A 23,051-nucleotide genomic window follows, 5' to 3' on the forward strand; every position below is an offset into this window, starting at 1 on the left:
GGTCAGCCCTGAAGTGGTCAGGCAGTTGGGCTAGACGATCGTTGTAGGCCCCTTCCAACTGAAATAGTCTAGTCTATTCTATTCTTGCCAAATAAATCCTTGGCCAGAAATGGGTAAAACAGTGGCAGCAGAAGCAACTCAACACCTATACAGGCTCTTAATTAATAAAGAAACTTTTGAAAGTATCTTCAGTACCCAGCATTTCCACTCCCATACTTATTTTGCCTGACTTTCAAACATTTCAGCCTATAGCACAGTGCACAGTTCTAGGAATTGAACCGCTGTAACCAACCTGCTACTAAACTCAGAAAGGGAACAATATTTTAAATGTTTTCCTATTATTATTATTATTACAAGATGCTGATGGGCTGTATTTGTGGCAGGAAAGCCACAAGACTGTGGATGGAGGAAGAAGCAGTCTACTGTAACAGTTTGCACTGGGGAGAAAATGTCTCTGTGTATCAAAATTTGTTAAGATTTCACTAATGTCAATAAGCTATTTGAAAGCAAAGATGGGGTGCAAACATGAACACCAAAATAATGTCATCAACGAAGAAATAGTCTGCAGTCAGTGAGACAAATTCATTTCGAAAACAAGCTTTTGTTACAAAATCCATCTGCTTCTGGGTGTCCAAACACGCCCTGCATTTGTTTGAGGTCTAAAAAATGGAAGGGAAACCTTTCTGAATGGAAGAGCATTTACAACGGCTGGAGGCCCTGCTATGCACTTATGTGAAATGTAGCATCCGCAGAACTAAAAAGCAACTCCTATTGACTTCAATAGGGACAGAAATTCAACCTTTTATTTTGAGAAACAGTGCACAGAAAGATAGGTTACAGCAATCCTGGCTCTGGCTCAGACTTCCAGAGGGAGTTGGGATAAATAATTTAATGCTTTTATGCTTCAATTTCCTTCCCATAAAATGGCATAATAATGTATCTCCTACCCATTCTTTATCTTACCTATTTATATTGTAAGGTTTCTGGGGTAGGAAGAAAGGCCCAGATAAAACAAAGATGAATGCATGTCAAATGGAACTGAGACAGAATTTCAATTCCTACGTCCAAAGCTATTTTAGAAATGCTCGGCAGCAGCCCATTTTATAGGACATCTTTTCTTTGACCTTCTCCTCCTCATGGTGCCGTGCTACTGCTCCTGCAGAGGACCAGAGCAGTTGCAGCTGAGCACCTCATACCCTCCTAACCCCTGGTAAGGCAGGACTGGTGATGGCAGCAGTCAGGTCCCTGATGGGACCTGAGCGGGATGGTTAATCAAACACCTCTGTGACAAAGTGATGGGCTCGGATATCCCACAGAGACAACCGATATGGAAGGGGCCAATGGACCTGCCTGAATTGTTTAAATGATTTGGCACTTCCCAGGAATAGTAGGCTGGAGTGCATCCCTTGCTCAACTGCAGAGATTCAAGAGTCTGTCTTCTATCTCAGGTCTAGTCCCTCCGTTAAATTTGTAGAAATCATAGCACAATTGGCCTCGATCATAATTTAGGTCTCTAGACACAGCTGTCCTACAAATAAAACCTGCCTCTCCATAGAGATTGCTTTGTTTCTGATCAAAAGGTTTGAGAAGAGCTTTGTACCACCATTCAGTAAAATTTGGTGGCATTGGATCAGCTGGAGGCACTGAGCAGGTCTCTTCCCGGTGCCCAAAGCAGGCTCGGTGAGTTTATTTCATTTCCAGCCCATTACCGGTGCCCCCATCGCCATTGTTTTAAGAAAGCTGTAGGGAGACAAATACATCCCAGTGGTCTGCAGCTCAGCAGAGATTCTGGGATGAATGTCAGCAAAGTGACACACCAGTGCTCTCGTGCAGAGAAAGGTCAGACAGTGCCAAAGCTAACTGCCCGATCTGGCTGGTGACACGCTGCCCTGTGTCTCACCAGCACCGAGTGGAAAGGACGGCCACGCTGCCCGAGGGCTGCGGCATCAAAACGCTCCCTTGAGGGACATAAGGACGAAGTAAACGGACCCTCGTGCAAACGGGCTTCCAACTGCAACATACTTCATACCGGTAAGGTGACATCTTCATCGCTGTCAACCGCCTCTCAGTGCTTACCCACACCCCCGAACCGCCATCTTCTCTGCAGGCAGGGTAAATCCTGCCTTGGCGAGGGGTGCCAAGGGTGGTCCGTCTGTCCTACACCGCTCCTGGTTGAGGGGGATCCAGGCAGGGCCACTGTGCCTCTGCATTACTGTTTGCATCAGGGACCTATAAATATGGAGATTTCATGCAAATGGTGCAGTGCCTTGATTTGCATAGTTGATTAAGATATGCTCATCTGTTCTGCATTTTTCTTTTTTCAGATAAAAGTGGCTTTAATTTTCTGCTCCTTCTCGGCAAGTCAGTCAAAGCAAAGTATTTTACTTGGCATAATGGTGCCTTGGCATCTCAGCAAACCTGGAGCAGAATTACAATGTACTTTGAGCCAGTGAAGCTTATTATTTATAAAAAGCAATGACTAGGTGACAAGCACTGAATTCTTCATATCAACCACCTCCATGAACCACTAAAAGGCAGGAGCGTGCGGCATAGACAAACCTCAGAAATGGAAAATCCCTCTTCTCATTTAAAGCATTTAGAATATTTTCACTGAAGCAGATGATTTCTGGTAAACACGGTCTTCACAGACATCAAAACATTTGGAAAAAATAGTGACAATTTTTGCTTAACAAGAAAAATGAAGCAAAGTAATTCCATAACGCTGAAAGCGGTCTTCACACATCAAAACATTTGGAAAAAATAGTGACAATTTTTGCTTAACAAGAAAAATGAAGCAAAAAGATTCCATAACGCTGAAACATCCAGTAATGACATTTTCAAACCAAAATATTTCTTTTCTAAATAATTTTTAAATTACTCGCACCTATTTTGGTGTAAGCTTTTCACAAGTTTTACATACTGGACGACAGAATGAAATATATTGTTTCATTAAAGCAAAAAAAAGGAAAGTAATCAAGAATACTTTTTGCTGTACTTCAAAATACAAGAGAGCCTCCAGCATAATTGCATGTGAACCCCAAACCACTGGTCCTTGCCCTAACTCTTGCTATCCTCAACCTGTATTTAAAGAGTCTGATGAAAAACACAAAATAGTTTTGAAAAAGAAGTAGGCACAGAGAGAAATGTTTCTAATAAAAAATACTGTCACTATTCTTTCACAAGTAAATTTTAAGTTCATGAAAAATGGGCAGAGACTATTGTGAGGAGAGAAGATCTGTTAAAAACAATAGGAAAAAATATTTAATTTAACGCTATTTAAAATCCCTGGGAAATACCTGTAAGATCCCTCCCCAGAGAAAAGGTGGCTCTCCGCAGCGGGATGTGCAGCAGGGATGTCTGTCAGACTGGCCGAGGCTCAGCAGATGGGAGGAGGAGGAGGTTTCCCCTGCTTGTCGCGGTGCAGCTCCGGGATGGAGGCAGCAAGATCGCACCGAGAGCGAGGGCTATGGCCGAGCAGAGGGTTTACAGTGGGAAACAGGGCCGGATCGTTCTCAGAATCTCACTCAGGCCGACTCCTCTGGAGCACGAGGAAATAAAACACAACTGCTTTTACTGCTTCTGTTATAACTCTCACCAAGGATGCGGTAGCTGATGCTGGGATTTTCAGGGACCTTTGGAAGAACATCTCGAAACCTCTCAGGAATGATGAGGGTCAGAGGTATTTTCAAACCTTACAAGCAAAAGGGTTTTTTTACATTTTCTTTTCCAGCAGATATGAAAAGATGTGTACGTGTCTCAGACGAGAAAGTCTTTCTGGTACAGCGACAACCTCAGTAATTAGAAGGAAAACAATGCTTGAGACTGGCACTGATTTGCCTTGCGTTGAATGTCCCAGCAATTCTGCCCCAAGCCCCTGCTTGTCGCGGTGCAGCTCCGGGATGGAGGCAGCAAGATCGCACCGAGAGCAAGGGCTATGGCCGAGCAGAGGGTTTACAGTGGGAAACAGGGCCGGATCGTTCTCAGAATCTCACTCAGGCCGACTCCTCTGGAGCACGAGGAAATAAAACACAACTGCTTTTACTGCTTCTGTTATAACTCTCACCAAGGATGCGGTAGCTGATGCTGGGATTTTCAGGGACCTTTGGAAGAACATCTCGAAACCTCTCAGGAATGATGAGGGTCAGAGGTATTTTCAAACCTTACCAAAGCAAAAGGGTTTTTTTACATTTTCTTTTCCAGCAGATATGAAAAGATGGGTACGTGTCTCAGACGAGAAAGTCTTTCTGGTACAGCGACAACCTCAGTAATTAGAAGGAAAACAATGCTTGAGACTGGCACTGATTTGCCTTGCGTTGAATGTACCAGCAATTCTGCCCCAAGCATGAAGCCACGGAGATACCTACTCGCGACTGCAGCAGCAAGGACTCAGTGAACACCCCTGATATAAAATGTATTCCTCATCTACTGGGTTTCTTCCTCTGTGCAACTGAGGACGCCAAGACTTAAGAAGGTCTCATAAAAGGGATGCAGTGTCATTGGAATTCATTCTTAATTACAATATTTCATAGAGCAATGCAACTTTCTAATGAGACTGACACTTCTCAAAGGAGGCAGAAGAGCTGGTCAGAAAAAAAAAAATCAACCAAACAAAACCCCCAAAAGGAAAGATTTTGACTGCATTATTTCAGTTAATTAAGATGAATGATGAGCAGCAAGCAATTCGTGGTTCTTTCAATTGAACCCAAGACAATTTGAAAACGAACAATTTTACTTTCTGGGTTTGATTCGTTTTTCACTTTAACTCTTAGCCTACCAAGGTGGTAACAAATTCTCCCACTATTAATAAGCCGAATCCGCCCTCCCAACTCACAGAAAAGAAGGGCTTGCAGGACGTCTTCAAAGGATTAAGATTCCAGCATGTCTTCACCGCTGTGCCCGTTTTAGAAACAAAGGGATGACGATGTAGAGGAATGAAACACCTTGCTCAGTGTCGTTGCACACGCCAGCTGGAAACGTCAGCTCCATAGAGCCTCTGGAGTTAGCACTATCGACCGGTCAGAATTAAATAAGTATTTCATCAGGTCCTTTTACAGCTTCAGCGGCACATCGGTGCAGGAGAGGGAGAGCTGGGGCAAGACGGCAACGGGGCAGCACCACTGTGGCAAGATGCAGGGTGGAAACACACTCAGAAATGAAGACGTCTCAGGAAGATGGAAATTTTTCAACCGAGTACATATCTTTAAGAATCTGATCATGGTGGGGTCTACAGAAATACTGGAAGAACTGACCACACGCTCACCTGGTCACTTTTTTTTGCTGCTTAAACGAGAGGTGAGAATCAATCTAAGCTTCAAGAAAGATGTGCAGAATATTTTCCTCTCCTTTGCGACTTTTTTCCAAAGTCTCTAGGAAGCAGCACAACATAAACTTTCATTTTTCTCTTATTTAATCCCTCCTTGTTGTAAACGGCCTTTAGAAAAGTCTTAATCAGCCTCCCCATGATGCCCAGGGAACCACATATTCAGTGGGTAAGTGCAGATGGAGTCGCTGAATCTGGCTTAAGGTACTGCATTCTGTTCCACAAGAGAAACTAGAAATTCAATGAGAAATAGAAAGAAAAAAAGAAAAGAGAAAAAAAAGGCCATGGCACTAAAGCTAGCCAGAGCCTGAAGAATAAAACAGCACGAGATGATCTTTAATCTCAATTATCAATGCTAACAGTCTCTATTACCCAGCCCTGACTCAAGTTTAAACATACCTAAAAAGCAAAAGCTGGCCTGACCGCCCTCGCGGCACGTACAGACCCAGCCCCGACGCGGCAGAGGTGGACGGGGAGTGCGGGAGCTGGGAACGGGAGCGGGCAGATCGCTTGCCATGGGGAAAATGTCTCAGATTCCCCACAAAATGAAATAAACTTCTACTTTATTTGAAATTAAACCTGGTGTAAAAACAAAACCACAGGAAACAAAAGACAAAATTCATACCACAGATGCGTCCAGGGGATCTGAATTTGTATTTTCCATTGCACAAGAGAGCACTAAGGACACCAGGGCCAGGGCAGACGCATTACGCGGACCTGCGCTGGGGACACCACCGGTGTCCTCATGACCAGGCTAGAGCGAGACCTCATCCTGCTCCTGCAGCAACCTTCTGCAAAGCGAAGCACCTTCCAAGAGTTGAGACTGAAGCAACTCTTCTCTCTCAAGGAAAAGACAAAAAAAATTAAAAGCCCAGGAAAAAAGAGTGGATGGGAAGCCAAAAGCAGGAATCAAGGGCAGACAGAAAAACAGACGTCACCATCTTTTCCTTTAGGTCTGCCCAACTTTTAGAAAGGAAGATATGTTTAATTAAAATTTAAAGCAATTTAAAACCTCCCCCCCGCCAATGCTACACATAAATTACTCATAAAATTAAAGAACCATGTAAGAATAGCATAAAGTTACCCCAGGGTGTATTTTACTGAGCCATTATTGAAGAATACACACAAATGAGGAGGATATTAATGACTCCACAGAACACATTTTTCAGTACTGCTTCACCCTTTCATCAAACGACAAGAAAAATTCACTTCCAAGGCACTACACCAGAGATGCTTATGTTTCTGCCTGCCCCAGCTCTTTCATATATTGATAAATATATGAAAAAAATATATAAATATATAAATACCCATGCACCTTGCAAAACGGACACTGTCCAAAACCAAAGTGGCCATTCGTTATTCCAGGGATCTTTTTGTACGCACAAAATTTGGCAGGGTGAGGGTGCAGACTCAGACAGAGACTTTTTTTCCTTTAAAATAATGTATGTAATGTTGTTGCAAACTGATGGACGGAGAGCAGGAGCGCCATGTCCTCACTTCATTGCCATGACAGCCGACGCGGGATGGGCTGCAGTAGAGAAGGCTCCTGATGGAGCCCATGGCTCCCTCGTTAGATGGGACTACCTGCAGGCCTTGTAAAAATTACTACTTTTTTGTTACATCAGTACATGATGGAAAGGGAAATCCCTGCCACAAAGAATATTGTTTAAGCAGCACGGATAGACCTGTACCTGGGCATGAAGAAGGAGAGAGGGAAAGTCATAGACTCAACAAATAACCCAGGTTGAGAGGGACGTTGGAAGATCATCTGGTCCAAGCTTTTGCCAACATTGCTCACTTATGTCCCAGGGATAGAGAAACCAAGAAGCTTCAATGATCTGCCCAAAGCCACAGAGCCTTGCCTCCAGCCCTCCCAACTTCTTCCTCCCAACTTCTTAAACACAAGCTCAGCTTTTTCTCCGCCCAGATCCATGGCCATTTTGCGCTGGAGAAAGGTGCTTCTCATCTCCCTGTTCCCAAAAACCTGATCAAGCCCACCTTGGTGGGAGGTTTTATAGATAATCTGCAGTGCCTGCCCAAACTCATCCCAGGGCTCTCCTTTCAGCAAGACCCTGACTATCATGAGATCATTTATAGCAACAATGTTATCATCACTGTGACTGAAACTGGTACCCAAAATAGCTGAGTAGGAAGCTGTCCTGGTTTTGGCTGGGATAGAGTTAATTTTCTTCCTAGTATCTGGTATAGTGCTGTGTTTTGGATTTAGAATGACAGTAATGTTGATAAGACACTGATGTTTTAGTTGTTGCTGAGCAGGGCTTACACTAAGTCAAGGACTTTTCAGCTTCTCACACTGCCCCGCCAGCGACCAGGCTGGAGGTGCACAAGAAGCTGGGAGGGGGCACAGCCAGGACAGCTGACCCCAACTGGCCAAAGGGATATTCCATACCATGGGACGTCATGCTGAACAAAAACTGGGGGGAGCTGGCTGGGGGAGCGGGGGCAGCATTGCCGCTGCTCAGGAACTGGCTGGGCATTGATCAGCGGGTGGTGAGCAACTGCATTGTGCATCGCTTGTTTTGTATATTCTTTTATCATTATTATCATTATTTTCCCTTCCTTTTCTGTCCTATTAAATTATCTTTATCTCAACCCACGAGTTTTACCTTTTTTCCGATTCTCTCCCCCATCCCACTGCGGGGGAGTGAGCAAACGCCTGCCTGGTGTTTAGCTGCCTGCTGGGTTACACCACAACAGAAGCAAAGGAAGCGCCACCAGTGCCCTCTGAAATATTCAGCATCTGACAGCGGCAGGGACCGGCCTTGCCTGGGGACCCTGGCCAGCCCCGAGAGGTAAAATATCTGGCACCGTCTCTGCACTGGTGTCTAAAGTGGACGGGTTTGCTAGGAGACTTCAGAAAATTCAATTACTCCAGCACGTGTTTATTCTGCAAACTTAATTTGCGCAGATCAACATATATGCAACTGATTACTGCTTGATAAAATTGTCATCTATGTGGGCTTTAAAGACATCCCTGCCTTCCCTTGCTTTTTCATGTGAAATTTCACTGCATTAATTTTAATGGCCTTTTAATTTTCTATGCGGTTTTGACATCTGTATAAGAAATGCAAGAGATTGCAGTTGAAATTTTGTCTAGGTCTTTTTAACATTTCCTGTGCAATAACTTCAAAGAATATTGTCTCCACTGAAAACACTTGTAGCAAAAAAAAGCCACCACCAAACCCAAAAACTTTAATAGCTTCTGGTGCAATTGCTTTAATGCAGTATTGATGGTAGTTTTTGCTGCCGGTTGTCTTAGCAAGAAAATTCAGGTGCAGCCAGTCAGTGATAAAAAATAAATAAATAATAAATGCTTCTCCACCATTATCAGAAAAAAATGAAATTCTGAAATGACAAAGGGCCCGATTTCTGAGGTTAGATGCACCAGCCCCTAATGGGAATTGAAAGCAATTACAAAAGAATCTAGGCAGGTGTGGATCTTCGTGACCAAAGTCACCCAAGTCATCTCTGCAAGTAAGATCACCCTCTAGCTGCTGCAAAATGCCCCACTCACTACATCAATCCACCCCAAATCTCTATATTTCTGTTTCAGAATTTCCGTTTTCAGGACATTGGGGTGGGGAGCACAGCTCCTCCCAGCTGCTCCCCACCTCGGGGGCAACCACGGGGGGTCAGAGATTTGCTGCTCGCAGCATAGCACAGGAGGGGGGAGACATATGGGTACACAGCTGGGCTTCTCTTAAGTAGGTATAATAATACTTCCCTACCTCAGAAGGATACAGTAATTAATTATTCCTTATAAAGCCCTTAAAGATGCGCGGGTAGAAGTTGAGATGTCAGTGCACACTAAATTGATTTCACTGGAAGGGAGATAATAAGAGGCGACTTTATGAGGCTGGAGTGATGCCGTCAAGTTTCTTTGGGGCACACCAACATGCCTTCCTATTCATCTTCTCTTTCACCAACTAACACACACCTCACGGAGACAGAGATTTATTAGGAAACTGGTTTTAATTCGTAAGGGCTGTGAAAAGAAGTGAGCTGGTCCCACAGCAGGGAACTGCTTTCAAAGCTCGGACGGACAATGTCAATCCTCCTTGCGAGAATAGATGCGTTTCTTTATTCTCTACTACCAAGCTGCTTTAACAGCATCTTGGTGAGCCAAAATAATAACTCACAAAGTCTCCACATGTGGTATGAAAAGATTAGACATGGCTTAAGCAGGCAGGGATTTAAATCCAGACTGATAATGCCGTAGTGAAATTATATACCATAAAGGCAGAGAAAAAGGGGTTGTAGTTTACTAAAAAAAAAAAAAAAAAAAAAAAAAAGAAGGGGGGGTATTATTCTGGGGACAAAAACCTTCATATAAATCCAGCCCATATATTCTGGATGATTATTTCAAAAAGCTAGAACTTGTTCTGTTGATCTTTTAAACTGATTACTGAGCAAATGTATGCACTTTTAGAAACAGGCACTGACAGACATGAATTTCAGATGTCCTTTTTCATCAGCGTTTTCTTCTTTAACAATGCCAGATTGCATAATACTTCTGATATTCTCAAATAATGTGGAAATTCAATTTATGTGCAGCCTTGTAATTTACTGTACAGTAGTTACAGCAAGTTCTAAAAGACAGCCAAATAGAGGCTGACTGCCTCCCAGGACCAGAGAGACTTGTTTCAAAATAAGATCATTTGGTCAACAGTAAAAAGTGAAAAAAAATGGAAAGCAGTACCTTCTCCACGCTCAAACGGGACACTTCAGAGAAATCTTGAAGTTATTAAGTAGGAAAGATATTCCAAATGTCTACACTGTGCATTTAACAGAGCCGGTAACCACGCCGTGGCAGCTTCAGACGGTAACAGCAGGGGGTAGCGGTGCCTGCTTTTCACTGGGGCTTTGCAAGGGGGAAGGCATTTTTCCGACCAAAATGTTATTTTACTTCTGTAAATATATATATATTACATATTTTAAAAATTCAAACATATACAGAAATGTGTATAGATGCATTTGTGCGTGTGTCTAAGCAGAGATAAATTACTAACAGATAAATGATGCTGACGGTTAGTTACTTAATACTTTACTTTCAAAACACCCAGATTCATAAACTGACGTTCAAGATTTTTTTCCCCAAAAAGGGCCGGGATACAACCTTGCTTATGTTCGCACATGGCAGTTGCGTAACTGCAAATAAATGCCGTAAGTGTCAGAGCAGTCTCAGAGCAGGAGCTGAAGACGTATCTAAAACGCAAGGCCATGCAGAACAACAGAAAGCGCCACGTCTCGGGTGATATTTCACTAACGTCACTGCTCTCGGGGGTTTGGGAAGTGATGGCAGGGAGTAAAATTCGTGTTTCGTGATAAACAAAGCTATAGACACAAAATCACAGAATAATGTAAGTTGAAAGGTCCTTTCTCCCCTTGTTCACAACATCCCTTGCCTGGTTAGGGGATGTCGCACGTGCTCTGACTGCCCCTAACAGACACCTTTCCCGGGGCTCAGCTTAGCTGTAAAAGGAACCGCACAGTTCAAAAGCCACCTAAAGCCACCTCCGGAGGCTCGCCTTATCACAGGATTTCCATCCAAGCTCCTCTTCTCCTCCACCCCCCCTGTGGAGAGCCATTCCCACCTCCTCTACCTGCTCCCAGCAACAAGTCACCTGCGGCAATGGAGCAAGAGAACACATTTCAGAGGTTTCCAGCACAGCTGTTGTCTTCACACAACGAGCGGTTTTCAGACAAATACTGCCTTTCAGTTAAACTTCTGCACATGGCAATGTGTGACAATGTAAAACAGTTCCTGCGCTTCTGTTCAGCGTTAGATTTCTCCCCTTACTACAGAGGGTGAGCGTATTCTGGCAGGGGCTTGCTGAAGGAGCATAAAAGCACCTGAGCATCCCACCCTTCACCCCTTCGATTCGCCAAAGCAGACCAGTGCCCATCAGTATGAAGCACAGCACCCATCTTAGGTGATATCTAAGAGCTAGATACCACTCCCATTTTTACGGCCAATTCTTCTGAATAACTAATTTTGCCGTGGAAGGGCTCAAATGATGTTTCAATCCTCTCTGCAACAGCCCTTCTTGGACTTTCCAAGAGAGAAAAACTGCAATAGGACAAACTCAACTGGAAGAAATTTCTCTTCTTTCTGGAGACCAGACATGTGGAAATACTTACAAGCACATGAAACGTACAGAAAGAGAAAAGTGTCTACTGAAAGCTTCCACCTACTCCAAAGATTTATAAAACACACTTAGAGTTAAATGTTAACTAATAAAAAATATTTGCTTTTAAACACCAATGAGCCAAAACATTTACTCCAGTGGAAAGTTTTTGCATCTTTCAGTAAGTTTATCATGTTTCCTAGCGAAAACCAACTCCTTATGTACCATAGCACAGCTTTTGCTATCACTTACGCTGTCACATAATAGAAAATGGGATGTGTGATCATCAAAATCATGACACAAACTAGCAACACGCTGCTGTTGAGCAGCTAGATGCTCTGCAAGAACTGCAAGAAATATTACAAATTGAGGAAAGGTTTTATTTACCACGCATAAGGACTGGGCCGTGTTTTCTAAGAGGAGCTATATGAAAACCTTAAACCAACGCACTATGAGAACCGCAGAGCTGCAGTTCAAGGCTACAGCCGTTGCTGCCACCCTCGCCAAGACCCTGTTCCTGCGCACACTCACGCTCCGGCTGCGTGGCGACCTTGATGGGCTGTGAGCTCTCTCCAGGTCCCCACTCGTTGTATGCCACCACTCGGAAGGTGTAGGTCTCCTCCGGCTTCAGGTTGCCCACGGTAAGTTGAAGCGTCCCAGACTGAGATGTGTTGACTGCCCGTTCCCTAAAATAAAAAAAAAACCACAACAACAACAAAAAAATTGTACAATGCATTTGGATCTTAAAGAGTCACTTATTTATACAGCTGGTAGTCTGCAAGGTATGATTACTTATCAAACTTCAGTTTGAGGCTTGTTTATCTGCAGGTTTTTTTTTTATTTTTACTTTAAAAAGCCTAATTCAAGTAATGGGACCCACTGGGAATGCTGCAAGCACTACAAAGACGACTCGTATCTTAACACTTCATAAGGTATATAGTATATTGGTTCTTTGCCTTTCTTAATATAATAAAAACGGAAAATTGATGGAAAGAAATAGCTATTCAGTAAAGGAACACATCTCTGATATAGGAAGTGAGATGCATATTGGACTGTAAACATCCAGCTAATGAAAACTGGGTTTGGATTGCTCTGCAAATCGAGCCCTTCTCAGTGCTCCTGCTACAGCTGTACCTGCAAAACCACCCCCACCCCGCTGTTTCACAGGCAAAGGGACCACGCAGAATTGTTTCTAAGACGGAGCTCCCACTCACCATTTCAGAGGTGAAAAATGAAAACCCGTTTGCGGAGTCTGCACTATGCTCCCCTTTGGCAAAACGAGCACCCAGGCAGTTCAGGGGCAGCTTTCTCCTAACGCAGAAAGATGGTCAGACACCATCCCATGTATGCAAGCTTGGCCATCAGCTGCTGGGAAACTGGTGCACGGGGGCAGCAGGTTCTTCTCCTCCCCCCGAGCAGCAACAGCGAGCCTGCCTGGTGTCCGGCACCAAATTTGTTTCAAGAAACACTGCCTGCATCAGCCAGGTTTCTGTTTCTGCCCAGCTTGGCCAGCAGTTTGCTATCACTGAGCCACGGCAAAAAATGCAATTGATGCTCCTCCATCAGCTGCTCCCAGTGGCGAGCCCTGGGGTAACTGGCCCGTGGTGGTCTCCAGAGGAAAGGTACAGCCCAGACACTGGGAGGTGGCAGCCCCTGCCCAGGGAGACGCACAGGACATCGTCCTCCCATCGGGGCAAGAGCCACGTGGGTTTTCCTGGCACCATAAGCACCCAGAGCTAAAGGAGTATCTGCACCCCGGCACTGGCTTCTCTGCCTTGGGTCAGGCAAAGCTCTGCCTAGCTGCGGCTTTGCGCCGCTCAGTGAGAGAAAACGACTGGTGAGAAAGATACAAACCTAGAGTTATTAACGTGGGATTACCCGGGAAAAACACAATCCCTAAACAGTAAAGCAGGGTTTAAATTGGATGAAATCACAGTCATTTCATGGACAATCTGCAAACAGAAGTAGGTAAAATTGCTTTTGTAACTGATTTATTACGGGTGGTGTGAGTCGCTCCTCTCCTTTACTAGAAGCCCTCTGAAAAGCAACAACAAGAAGGTAGATTTCATGCTGCAGAAAAAAAAAAATCATTTAAGACCGAATCAACTAATTGTCAAACTTCACGTAGCGCTGCTGCAGTTCTCTGGGCTGCAATAAGCATATAGCAGCAATTCAGAGAACGGAGATTATTGTTCCTTTGGGAAACGTTGCCTCAAAATGAAATTTCTCAGACCAAAGAACGGTCCTGTCCTCCGAGCACCAGGCTCCACCGTGCTCCAGCCCTCCGAGGACTGACTGAACAAAGCTTGGGTGAATGTTCCCTGGGGATAAATGGTCAGATCGTCCCTTAGCAGAGACAATGGGAGTTTAATGCCGGCAGAAAGGTTTTCTGTTGTGCTTGGTAACGCGAAAGCAGAGCTGTGGACGGCTGCTGCTCCCCGACGAGGACACTGGCAGGCAAAGCCTTTGCCCTTTCTACCTGTGCGAGCTGAGCTGTGCTTGACCAACTCGGCTAATTTATTCTCTTGCCTCTTACCTCTGGTGTCTATTTGCAAGCGGTGTAAGTAGGAACCCAGCTGCATTGAAAATGGCTCCAACAGATTTGTAACCAACTAATCGACTCTGAAAGCAGCGGTACTGCCGGGGGGTCAGATGGCCGGTAACACTGAACGGCTACGATATTCTCACAAACCCTTTAAGGTGCAGGAACCCCCAGCAGTAAGAGAGAAAACAAAAAGGGTCTTTCTCCCTTGAGCTCCAGTGACCTGCCCCGCTGGCACGCGCTCAGGCTGAAGTTAGGCGAGACGAGCGTCACCCGCGTGCAAAAGTCCATCGGGCGCTCCTGCTTACCGGCAAGGGGTTAATGCGCTACAGATGCTACAGCAACGCAGGGATAATCTAAAAAGCACCAAACATCCTTGAATCAGGCACCTTTACATTTGGGTTGGGTTTTTTTCCCCCCAAACCCATCTTGGCCATAAATTACAGTCTAAAAATAAAAGACCTTGACTAGAGTCATCCACTTTCTTGTAAAATGGAGGCTTCGACATGTAATTTCCAGTGACTAAAGATCATGTTACATTATGGCATCAGCACGTAAAAAAAGATAATTACAATTCCCATATATCTCTTAGGTGTGTAACAAATGCTTTTATAATGTTTCAAACACCTAATTAGTTACTTCAAGTAAGACAAGTCATGTTAATGCTCCTTGCTGTGAAATGAATACTATTAATTTTAAAATGGACGGACTTTTACTACCTCGAGTTCTTTTTTTATCTCCCATTATCATTCTCCCACAAAATAACATAAAGTCCTTGATTATAATAAGCAAACCTCAAAACTAATGTAAATAGATCATCTGGGAATGATACTTTAGAACTTCAGCTGAATTCTGAAGACAGGCTTTAATCAAATATAAGTTTTTGTTTCAACTAAGTGGTCCCTTGACTCATTTCTTCAGTCTGCAACATGCAGGAAGCTAAACTCGGAGATCTATTAGCTTGTTGCGGCTATCTATGCGTTTATTAATTTGTTACTGAAAACAAGGTCTAGTGAATGTTTGACTAAAAATAGAACTGGTCCCAATCTTGCAAAAGCGTCCTTCGTCAAAGGGTTTTGCATTCAGCTGTAATACTGCTGGTTTCCAGGGCCATTTTCTTCTTCTTTTTTTATTTCTTTTAAGATCAGAGCATTTAATTTCATTTATTGGGAAAAATGTTTGCTAACAGCCAGTTAAAAAAGAAGGATAGCTAGAAATCAGGACCCATCATTTAAGCAACTTGACATTTCAAAGGTTGCAATCAAAAACTGAATGGTATTTTTGGGCTCTGTGTCTCATCTAAAATGCTAAACAGAAATGTATTACTGTGCAAATATTTCTCATTATTTATAAATAAATACAGTGAATTTTTTATTGTAAATTAAATTTTTAAAATAGTGACATAAATTCTCACCGGGAAGACAGAATTCATTTAAAACTATGCACAGGTAATTAAATATGTCTTGAGATTACATCTGAGGAGTTATTTTTTGGTTTAGAGATAGATCAAGAGCAAATCGGCAAAAATAAACGTCTCTTTCTTTGCGGTGACTAACACGCTACCGCATAAATACCAAATGCCTGTGCGAATCAATGCTTGCTCATTGAGAAGCAAACCAGCAGAGACAGACGAGAAGAGGGAGCAAACAGTGAGGCTGAGAGCAAATCCGAACATCAAAATCGGATCAAAACTTGAACCTGCCTGTGGATTGAAATATCGAATGTGGCTCATTTTGCAAATGCTCAGAACAAAAAATCGCTGCTCTAAATCAGTTTGCAGGTAAACGTGGGCAACAGCCAGACACAAATGCTGTTGGTTCGGAGGGGGTTTAAAGATGGAGATGGATTAAAAAAAAAAAAAAAAAGGAATTAAAACTACAGTTTCAACAGCATGTGGATGTGAGAGGTGCCGGAGATGATGCAGCACCTCTGCCCGTGCAGCACACAGGGACGGCCCGCTCCCAAGAGCTCACCACCTGGGCAGCGTCCCAGCAGTCAAATGGGAAACCAATCAAAAAGGCAAAGATTTACCCATTACACATTGGTGAACTCTGCTTTTTTAATCTTTTGGGTAACCTTATTACTTGGGCAGAAAAGAGTTGGTTTTTTTTTCTTTTTCAGTGAGCTTATAACATCAAGTGAAACCTAAAATAGCTCCTTTCTCTTCTGGAACAGTTCTCCTGTATGGCAGGATGGATTTTTACAGTCTATGTGCGTGCGTACACGTGTATACCTTGACGAGTGACATCCATCAAAATTCACGCGTTATATTCTACTGTTATATTTCACTATATTTTAACAGAAAATAAGCACAATCAAATGTATAGAGTGTTACGTATCTAATAATGCTATACATGAAATCCTCTATTTCTGCTCATTTTTTCATCCAGTCTGCTATTATCAGCAAATGTTATAGACTACATCATATAGAATATATCATTCTAAATCTGAACTTTTATCTCAACCAGAAACTTCCCTGAGTGCAGGTGTATTGGTTGACTGTTTAGTTATTTCCTAATAGATTTAAGGTTTGTTTTAGCCTTTTCTGAGACGCTTGCCTTTTACCTTTAAGTGCTCTTTCCAATCATCCTTATCAGCAAACAAAACCATGTGATCCCACGAAGGATGCCTAGCACAAAGATTAAAGAAGCATCCCATCAGAAGGGCTCTGGTGATTACGCTACGGCAGTAAGTGCAATCACTTCCAAAAGAGGTTTCTTTGAAAGGGCTAAGCCGAAAAACCCTTATGAGAGTTCAAAACACGGGAGACTATTTTTCCGGACGGTCCCTGAAATGGCCGTGTGCCCTCTGTGTTGCGTCGGCCTTGGTGGTGCTGCCAGCTGTCTGTCAGGCAAATCCTCCCTGCTCTCGAACCCGGGAAGGTCGCCTTACTCCAGACTTACAGTAATTTCTCTGACAATTCCTTTGCATCCCTGAGGTTAATGTCAAATCCAATATTTATTTTTGCAAACAGAAAAACAGCTCTTTTGTAAAAATAACGTGTAAACAATAAATAATTCAAAAATCCCATGGAAGCTTTTAAAGGAAAACTATGTTAATTTTCTCCGGCTGTTTGCTTGAAAGTTTGCAGAACTATGAGTGCTGCTCACTGCACTGAACTGGGAGGTGCATAGTCAAAAGTTTTAAACCACAGGTGGTATTTTGAGTCTCTTGCTGGAGGGAGCATAGTGGAATTTTTATTTTATCTATTTATTTGTTTAGTTATTTTAACACAGAGCCCGCAGTCTTCTGCAGGAGACTCTCTAACTAGGGACGCATTTAGTTGGGAGTGGGACTAAGGCATCCTTCTGGTACCCAGGACTTTGAGCAGCACACCATGGAAATTCTGGAAGAAAATTATTTTGAAGTGTAAGGGAATCTGGGGTGAGCTCTTTTTACATCTTTTTTAACCTCAGAAACACCACTATTTAAAGGCCTCATATTAGTATTTTCTCTTCACTGCTAAACTAAAAGGCTGAGTCAGAATATGCTTCAATCCGGCCGTGTGTGGCAACTCTGATGTTTTTAAGACAGAGTCAAAACAAATGAGACATGATTACAACAGCGCCCTGTTCCACTGCTACCGGTGGCGGTGGCTGCAGACAAACGTTAAGTCCCATATGTGCAAAAACATTTGATTCAGCCGTGTGAACCCCGGGTTGGTACCCACTCTGGGAGCAACGAGGGAGCTGCTGAGCATCTTCACTTCCCCCACTGAACTCATTCATCGCTCCTTCTGCATCAGTTACTTTTCTAGGGGCGATTGATACCTTCCCTGAGCGCCTTACGACCTTCAATATATCCCCTTCCTGACGCTCCGCCGAGGTGTCGTTCTCATTTCATACAAACTGGTCACAACTGGAGACTCGACCTGAGGCAGGATGGAGATCTGAACTCTGAACCTCTGCCCCATCTGTCTCGCTCTGCTCCTGTCACTCCTCTGCGCTCAGTCAGGCTCGGGAGGGGTTGTGGAAGGTGAGATGCCCGTGTCTGACCTGTGAACCAAACCCAACAAGCCTGGCTCCCACCCCATGTTTTCGCCACAAACCCTCCCCCCTGCCTACGTGCCGTTTATCCCACAAGTGACACCCTGCTGCAGAAGACGCTTGCCTCCAGCACCGGCCTCAGAAATGCCAACTTGAATTTAAGAGCTTTCTGTTACAGAGGGAGGGTGCGTTTCACACTCTCATCCCAAATGCTTTGGGTGTTGCATCCTTTTGAGGCTGCTCAGCTGGACGAGACAGACACACGTTTCTATTTAGGATACCTGCCTCTTGCAGCAGGTACCACTGCTGTAGCTATCAATGCCTACAAGCTTTGAAACAAATAAAACCCAACATATATGGCTATAAAAGAAAGCCGGACGTTGTTGGAGATTAAGATGAGAAGCTTGCGAATGTCCAGGCAGGGGCAGGAAATTTTGCCTGCAAGACTGAGCCCTTTTGGATGAAGGATAAGCCCCCGCTGCGGCAAAGGGGAGCTCACTGATAACTGTTGGGTCCCACCTTCTTTAGCTCTCATGAATCCGATATACATCCACTCATTTTTCAATTAGATATAGATTCCGTTTCAAGTCCCCTCAGAAGCTGAGCTGCCATCAGCACACACACAAGTACTAGTCACCAGCCGGTAGCTGAAGTATATTATTCCAACCTCAATGATTCTATGATTCTATGATTCTATAAGTGAAATGAAATACAGGACAGGATACGTCAAGTGAGTTCTTCATAATGATGTACAAGAAGAGAAAAACCCAAGATTTTCCTCAGGCATAAAATCATTTACGAAGTTAGGAAAAGAAAACAAAAACCAGGTAAATATGCAGTACCTTTTGGAGAGTGAAATGAGCATATACGATGAAGAATCATGCAAACACCAAACAATCTATAGGGCCATTATCACAAAAGAGCTATCTGCTGTGCAGCTCTAATCCCCATGGCCAGAACAGCCCAGGCTGCTCCACTGGGTTTGCAATCATGTAAAGTCTTCACAACCCACTCCCTAGCCGTTTTCAAGGTCTTACACCGTTTGCACGGCTCTAAAAGCAGTCTTCCTCTCCGGCTGATATGGGCTCAACGAATTCACTTCTGCCAGCGATGCAAAGAACACTCGAGCCTGTGTCTTCAGAGGAAGATGAAAGGCAAAATATGGAGCTAACAATACCTTATGTTAGACGGTCAAGTAATAGCTGATGGAGGTGAGATCCATAGACGTCGCTGTCAACACAAATGGTCCTTCATACCAAGGCAATGAGCACTGTTATATAAATGTTGATACGATGTCTATAAAAATATACGGCAACAAAAGGCATTTCTAGCCTCACACTTCTTTTACCACGGGACGAAGAACACAAGGCTGAGAACCATTTGGAAGATAGTTGTAAAGACGTTAGGACCATCCTCCCGTCCAGAGGAGACCCGTGGTCTGTTGACGCCTACCTGTTGACGCCATCCCTGGAGAAGAAGACCGTGTACGTCTGGACGCTGCCTCTGGCTTCCGCGGGTGGGCGCCAGCTGAGACGGACAAATCGGCTGGAGACCAAAACAGGGACCACATCTCGGGGGGCAGAGGGGAGGACACTGGAACTTGGGACAGCTGGAGGGGAAGGAGAGGAGTCAGTCAGAGAGACCGGTGGCACGGGGGTGTCGGGGTGGGCGGGAGGTGCTGTGGTGGCCACGACTGAGGTGGTACGGAATAAAGGGCCAAGGTGGCACGGAATAAGCGTGAATAAAGTGACAGGGGATGAAAGAGAGAGAAAAAAACTAACAGTAAAATCACACCTAAAAATACACCATCCTCTAAATTGAACAGCAACACGCAAAACTAGAGTAGGCTACTTCCTTGGGATACTTGGAAATTATTTCTTGTACGAGCGATCAGTGTGATATGTTCCTTTGTTCGCTCCTATTTCACTGGTTTTGTCTCTTGCGCCCCAAGCAGCAGAAGTATTTAACCTCACGAACAACCACGGACTGACCACTCAAAGCCTGAAGCCTACAAACCGACTGGTCTGGGAAGAGCAGAAACTTAAGTAGGGTGCTTCAGCACACGACTTATTAGATAATTGCATCAAAGTGGGATAAAATGAAAAGAAAAAAGACAGTGACACTTCATATTAACACCGGTCCCCATGGAAAAGTGCTCAGTCTATGTGCAAAATCCAGAAATGTCTAAACTGCAGATTCAAGTGGTAAAATTAATTTTAGAACATTTAAACTTGATAAACTCTTTACAGGGTTTAAGAGTTTGGTTGTTGCCCACCAAGTCCACGTGAAAGCTGGCCCATAAACATAAATGTAAAAAAAAATATTTTCTTTTTTTTTTTAAATAATTTAGGTGATCAGCTACCTCCTAATTTAGCACATGCATCTTACGAAGCATCCACAGTCATCTTCTCTGAAGACCAACATGATGTATAAGGTCTGATTTCACAGGCCACACCAGCCCTGAAAAGCAGGTTTTCACCATTGGCATCGAACCAAAAAGCAACTTATTTTTTTCATTATTGCAAATCTTTTTTGGTCAGTGCCCATGCATATACTGTGAACTATATTAGTAGCATTAATTTACTGTGAGATCATTAACAGCGTTGTATTATCTAAACAGCTTATGAAGAATAGCTTTATGTAAAAAGCATGACGTTCACTGAATACTAGCTTAGCATTTTCTTATATTATCCCTAAATTATCATTAAAAACCATGAATATTGCTATTATTAATAACAAATATTATTACCCCTTATTTATTGTGATCAATCCAAAACCAGAGGGAATTAAGGAATTTCCCAGTGGCATTTCCAGAGTAATGATGTGATGAAAGAAAATATCGAGCCATAGTCTCAGCTCTTTTAGCTGCAAAGTTGTGATCCATTATTTGCACTGAGGTTGTGTTTAGCGTCCTTAGTCACGGGCCACTGATCTAAATAATGTGCAAACACAAGACTAAAGTATAATTCTGTGTACACTTATATTATGACGACGCAACTATTTTGCTTCACGGTCAGAGCAAGCAGATTTGGGCTTCTGGTCTATTCTATATGTTGACTCATGTATTACAAGCGTAAGTGTGTTGTCTTCTTCTAAGAAGGGCTGCAGTAGGTAAACATCTCTAGAGAAGTACCATGGGCATGACTGGATAAAAACACACAGACAAACCTACAAGGCTTTTTCAGTTGAGTTCTGGTACTTAAATCAAACACAGCAATTCAGAAAAAGCCCCGTTATTAACTATTTTGGCACCTGAGGGTCTGTAGAAACTCTTGAGTTCCACCACAAAACACCCCGGTCCGTGGTTCCTCCACCAAAGAGCCATCCTCCTGGTGGCGCACAGCAGTCTGGCACTTCTCTTCCATCAAAACCCATTTAGTATTCAGAAACTTGCACTATGATCAGCCCCAAGTCCAGACATGTACATTTAGGTGACTACAAGTACGTGACTACATATATACGGGTGTCTAAGCTCCCCCCATAGAAAATGAGGACATCTAGCTAACACAGATGATGGAGCCCAAAGAGCTACTCAAACTACCAAACAAGGGGATCTACCTTTAAACACGCTGAATAAAATCTGGAGGTGAATCCGTACCCTTCGTGAGCTCATGCCCGTGAACGTGGCGGCGGCTGACCTGCTAGGTGTCAGCTTATGAAAATAATAGTGAAAAATTGAGGTGAAAAGCAGCAAGACTGGGACTGAAGCTCCAGTCCACTAAGCATGTGTTTTACTCTGGCTTTCAGTAAACTCTGTAGAGCTATCACTGACAAAAGCAATTTCACTTTTATTGTTGCTAACAGTGAATAGCAAACATATACAGTACAACAGTACAATATAGAGAGACATATAACCTGAAATTATCTCAGCAAGTAATGTCTGAAATCCTTCAACCTTTCATATGACTACACAAGATCAATCCACCACTGGTTAAACCATCTTCATCAGAGTCTGACAGGCTCTGATTTTAGCCTGGTGTGGTTCATATTAACTCCTTGCAAAGTGCATCTTTCTCTGCTCTCGTGGCAGTGTGAATAATCATCTACCTCTGTACAAAGCGAGCATAAAACTGGACTGTTTGATTCATTTTCCACATATGTAAATGACTATACAATCAACAGAGGAGGTCTGAATATAGGCCTGATAGGAACCGATCTTCCTGTTTCCATTTAGGAAGCCAAATGGAGCACCTCAAATCCAGAACCAAATCCCCCATTCTTTATAATGCAGAGTCAGCCGTGAGTTTTGTGACCTTATTATTATTATTATTTTGCCAGTAGGACCCATCCTTGCACTCCTAAAGCAAAAGTTCTTCAAAAATGTAGAAATATGCTTGATGCAGGTGTTCAGGACCAGCTTGTTTACAGCTTTTATTTGTAAGATACAGACCAGTTATAAAACATGCGCAAGGCCAACGATTTATGGGGTTTTAAAACAACTAAAGGCAAAACATCGTGCGTGACATCCCATTTCACCACTGCTTCCCATACACAGCAGTCATGGGCTGTCTGTAATTAAAAATAATAGGAATATGAGACCTAGTTCAAAGAGACAAGGTGTTCGGGGGTTTTTTAATACTTTTCATAGGTTGGTTTGTTTTTTGGTTTTGTTTGGGTTTTTAACATATATGTAAGTGTCTGCCAGCAGGTAGGGAGGAGATCCTATTAGCAGCAGCTGCCTACCCTTTAAATGGTGTTTTTAGAGACCAGCAAAAGCTTATGTGGGATATACAAGAAGAGATGATGAAAGAATGGAAAAAAAAAAAACCCAAATTGTAATTATATCCCACAAGGGATTTGGTATCAAGAAGATATAACATTATTATTGCTAAGCAGAGGTGGCAATAGATGGCATGGGTTTATTCATGAGCCTCTCCTGGTAAAAGACATGGGTGCAAATCCTCTAAATCCAAGTTATAAAACATCTCATTCTCACCTGAGTGCTCACAGGGACTTTTTATATATATTTTTATATATAGATATACACACACGCACCCCCAGACCTCAGCACAGTTTTTGTACCTCTGTACAAAAAAAATATTAATTTGCTTTTC

The 23,051-nt window shown here is 43.3% G+C and overlaps 1 protein-coding gene across 1 annotated transcript in view; it reads right to left on the bottom strand.

The window, feature by feature from the left end:
* DCC (DCC netrin 1 receptor) overlaps positions 1–23,051 on the bottom strand; it is a 590,042-nt gene that overhangs the window by 160,553 nt on the left and 406,438 nt on the right. The window contains exons 8-9 of the mRNA XM_009274745.1: positions 19,450–19,606; positions 12,001–12,155 (exon numbers count right to left, since the gene is read on the bottom strand). Of these exons, the coding sequence (XP_009273020.1) occupies positions 12,001–12,155; positions 19,450–19,606 (312 nt within the window). The remainder of the gene's footprint in view (positions 1–12,000; positions 12,156–19,449; positions 19,607–23,051) is intronic.

Source organism: Aptenodytes forsteri, unplaced genomic scaffold, assembly GCF_000699145.1.
Source record: "Aptenodytes forsteri isolate BGI_AS27 unplaced genomic scaffold, ASM69914v1 Scaffold112, whole genome shotgun sequence".
Lineage (NCBI taxonomy): Eukaryota > Metazoa > Chordata > Aves > Sphenisciformes > Spheniscidae > Aptenodytes > Aptenodytes forsteri.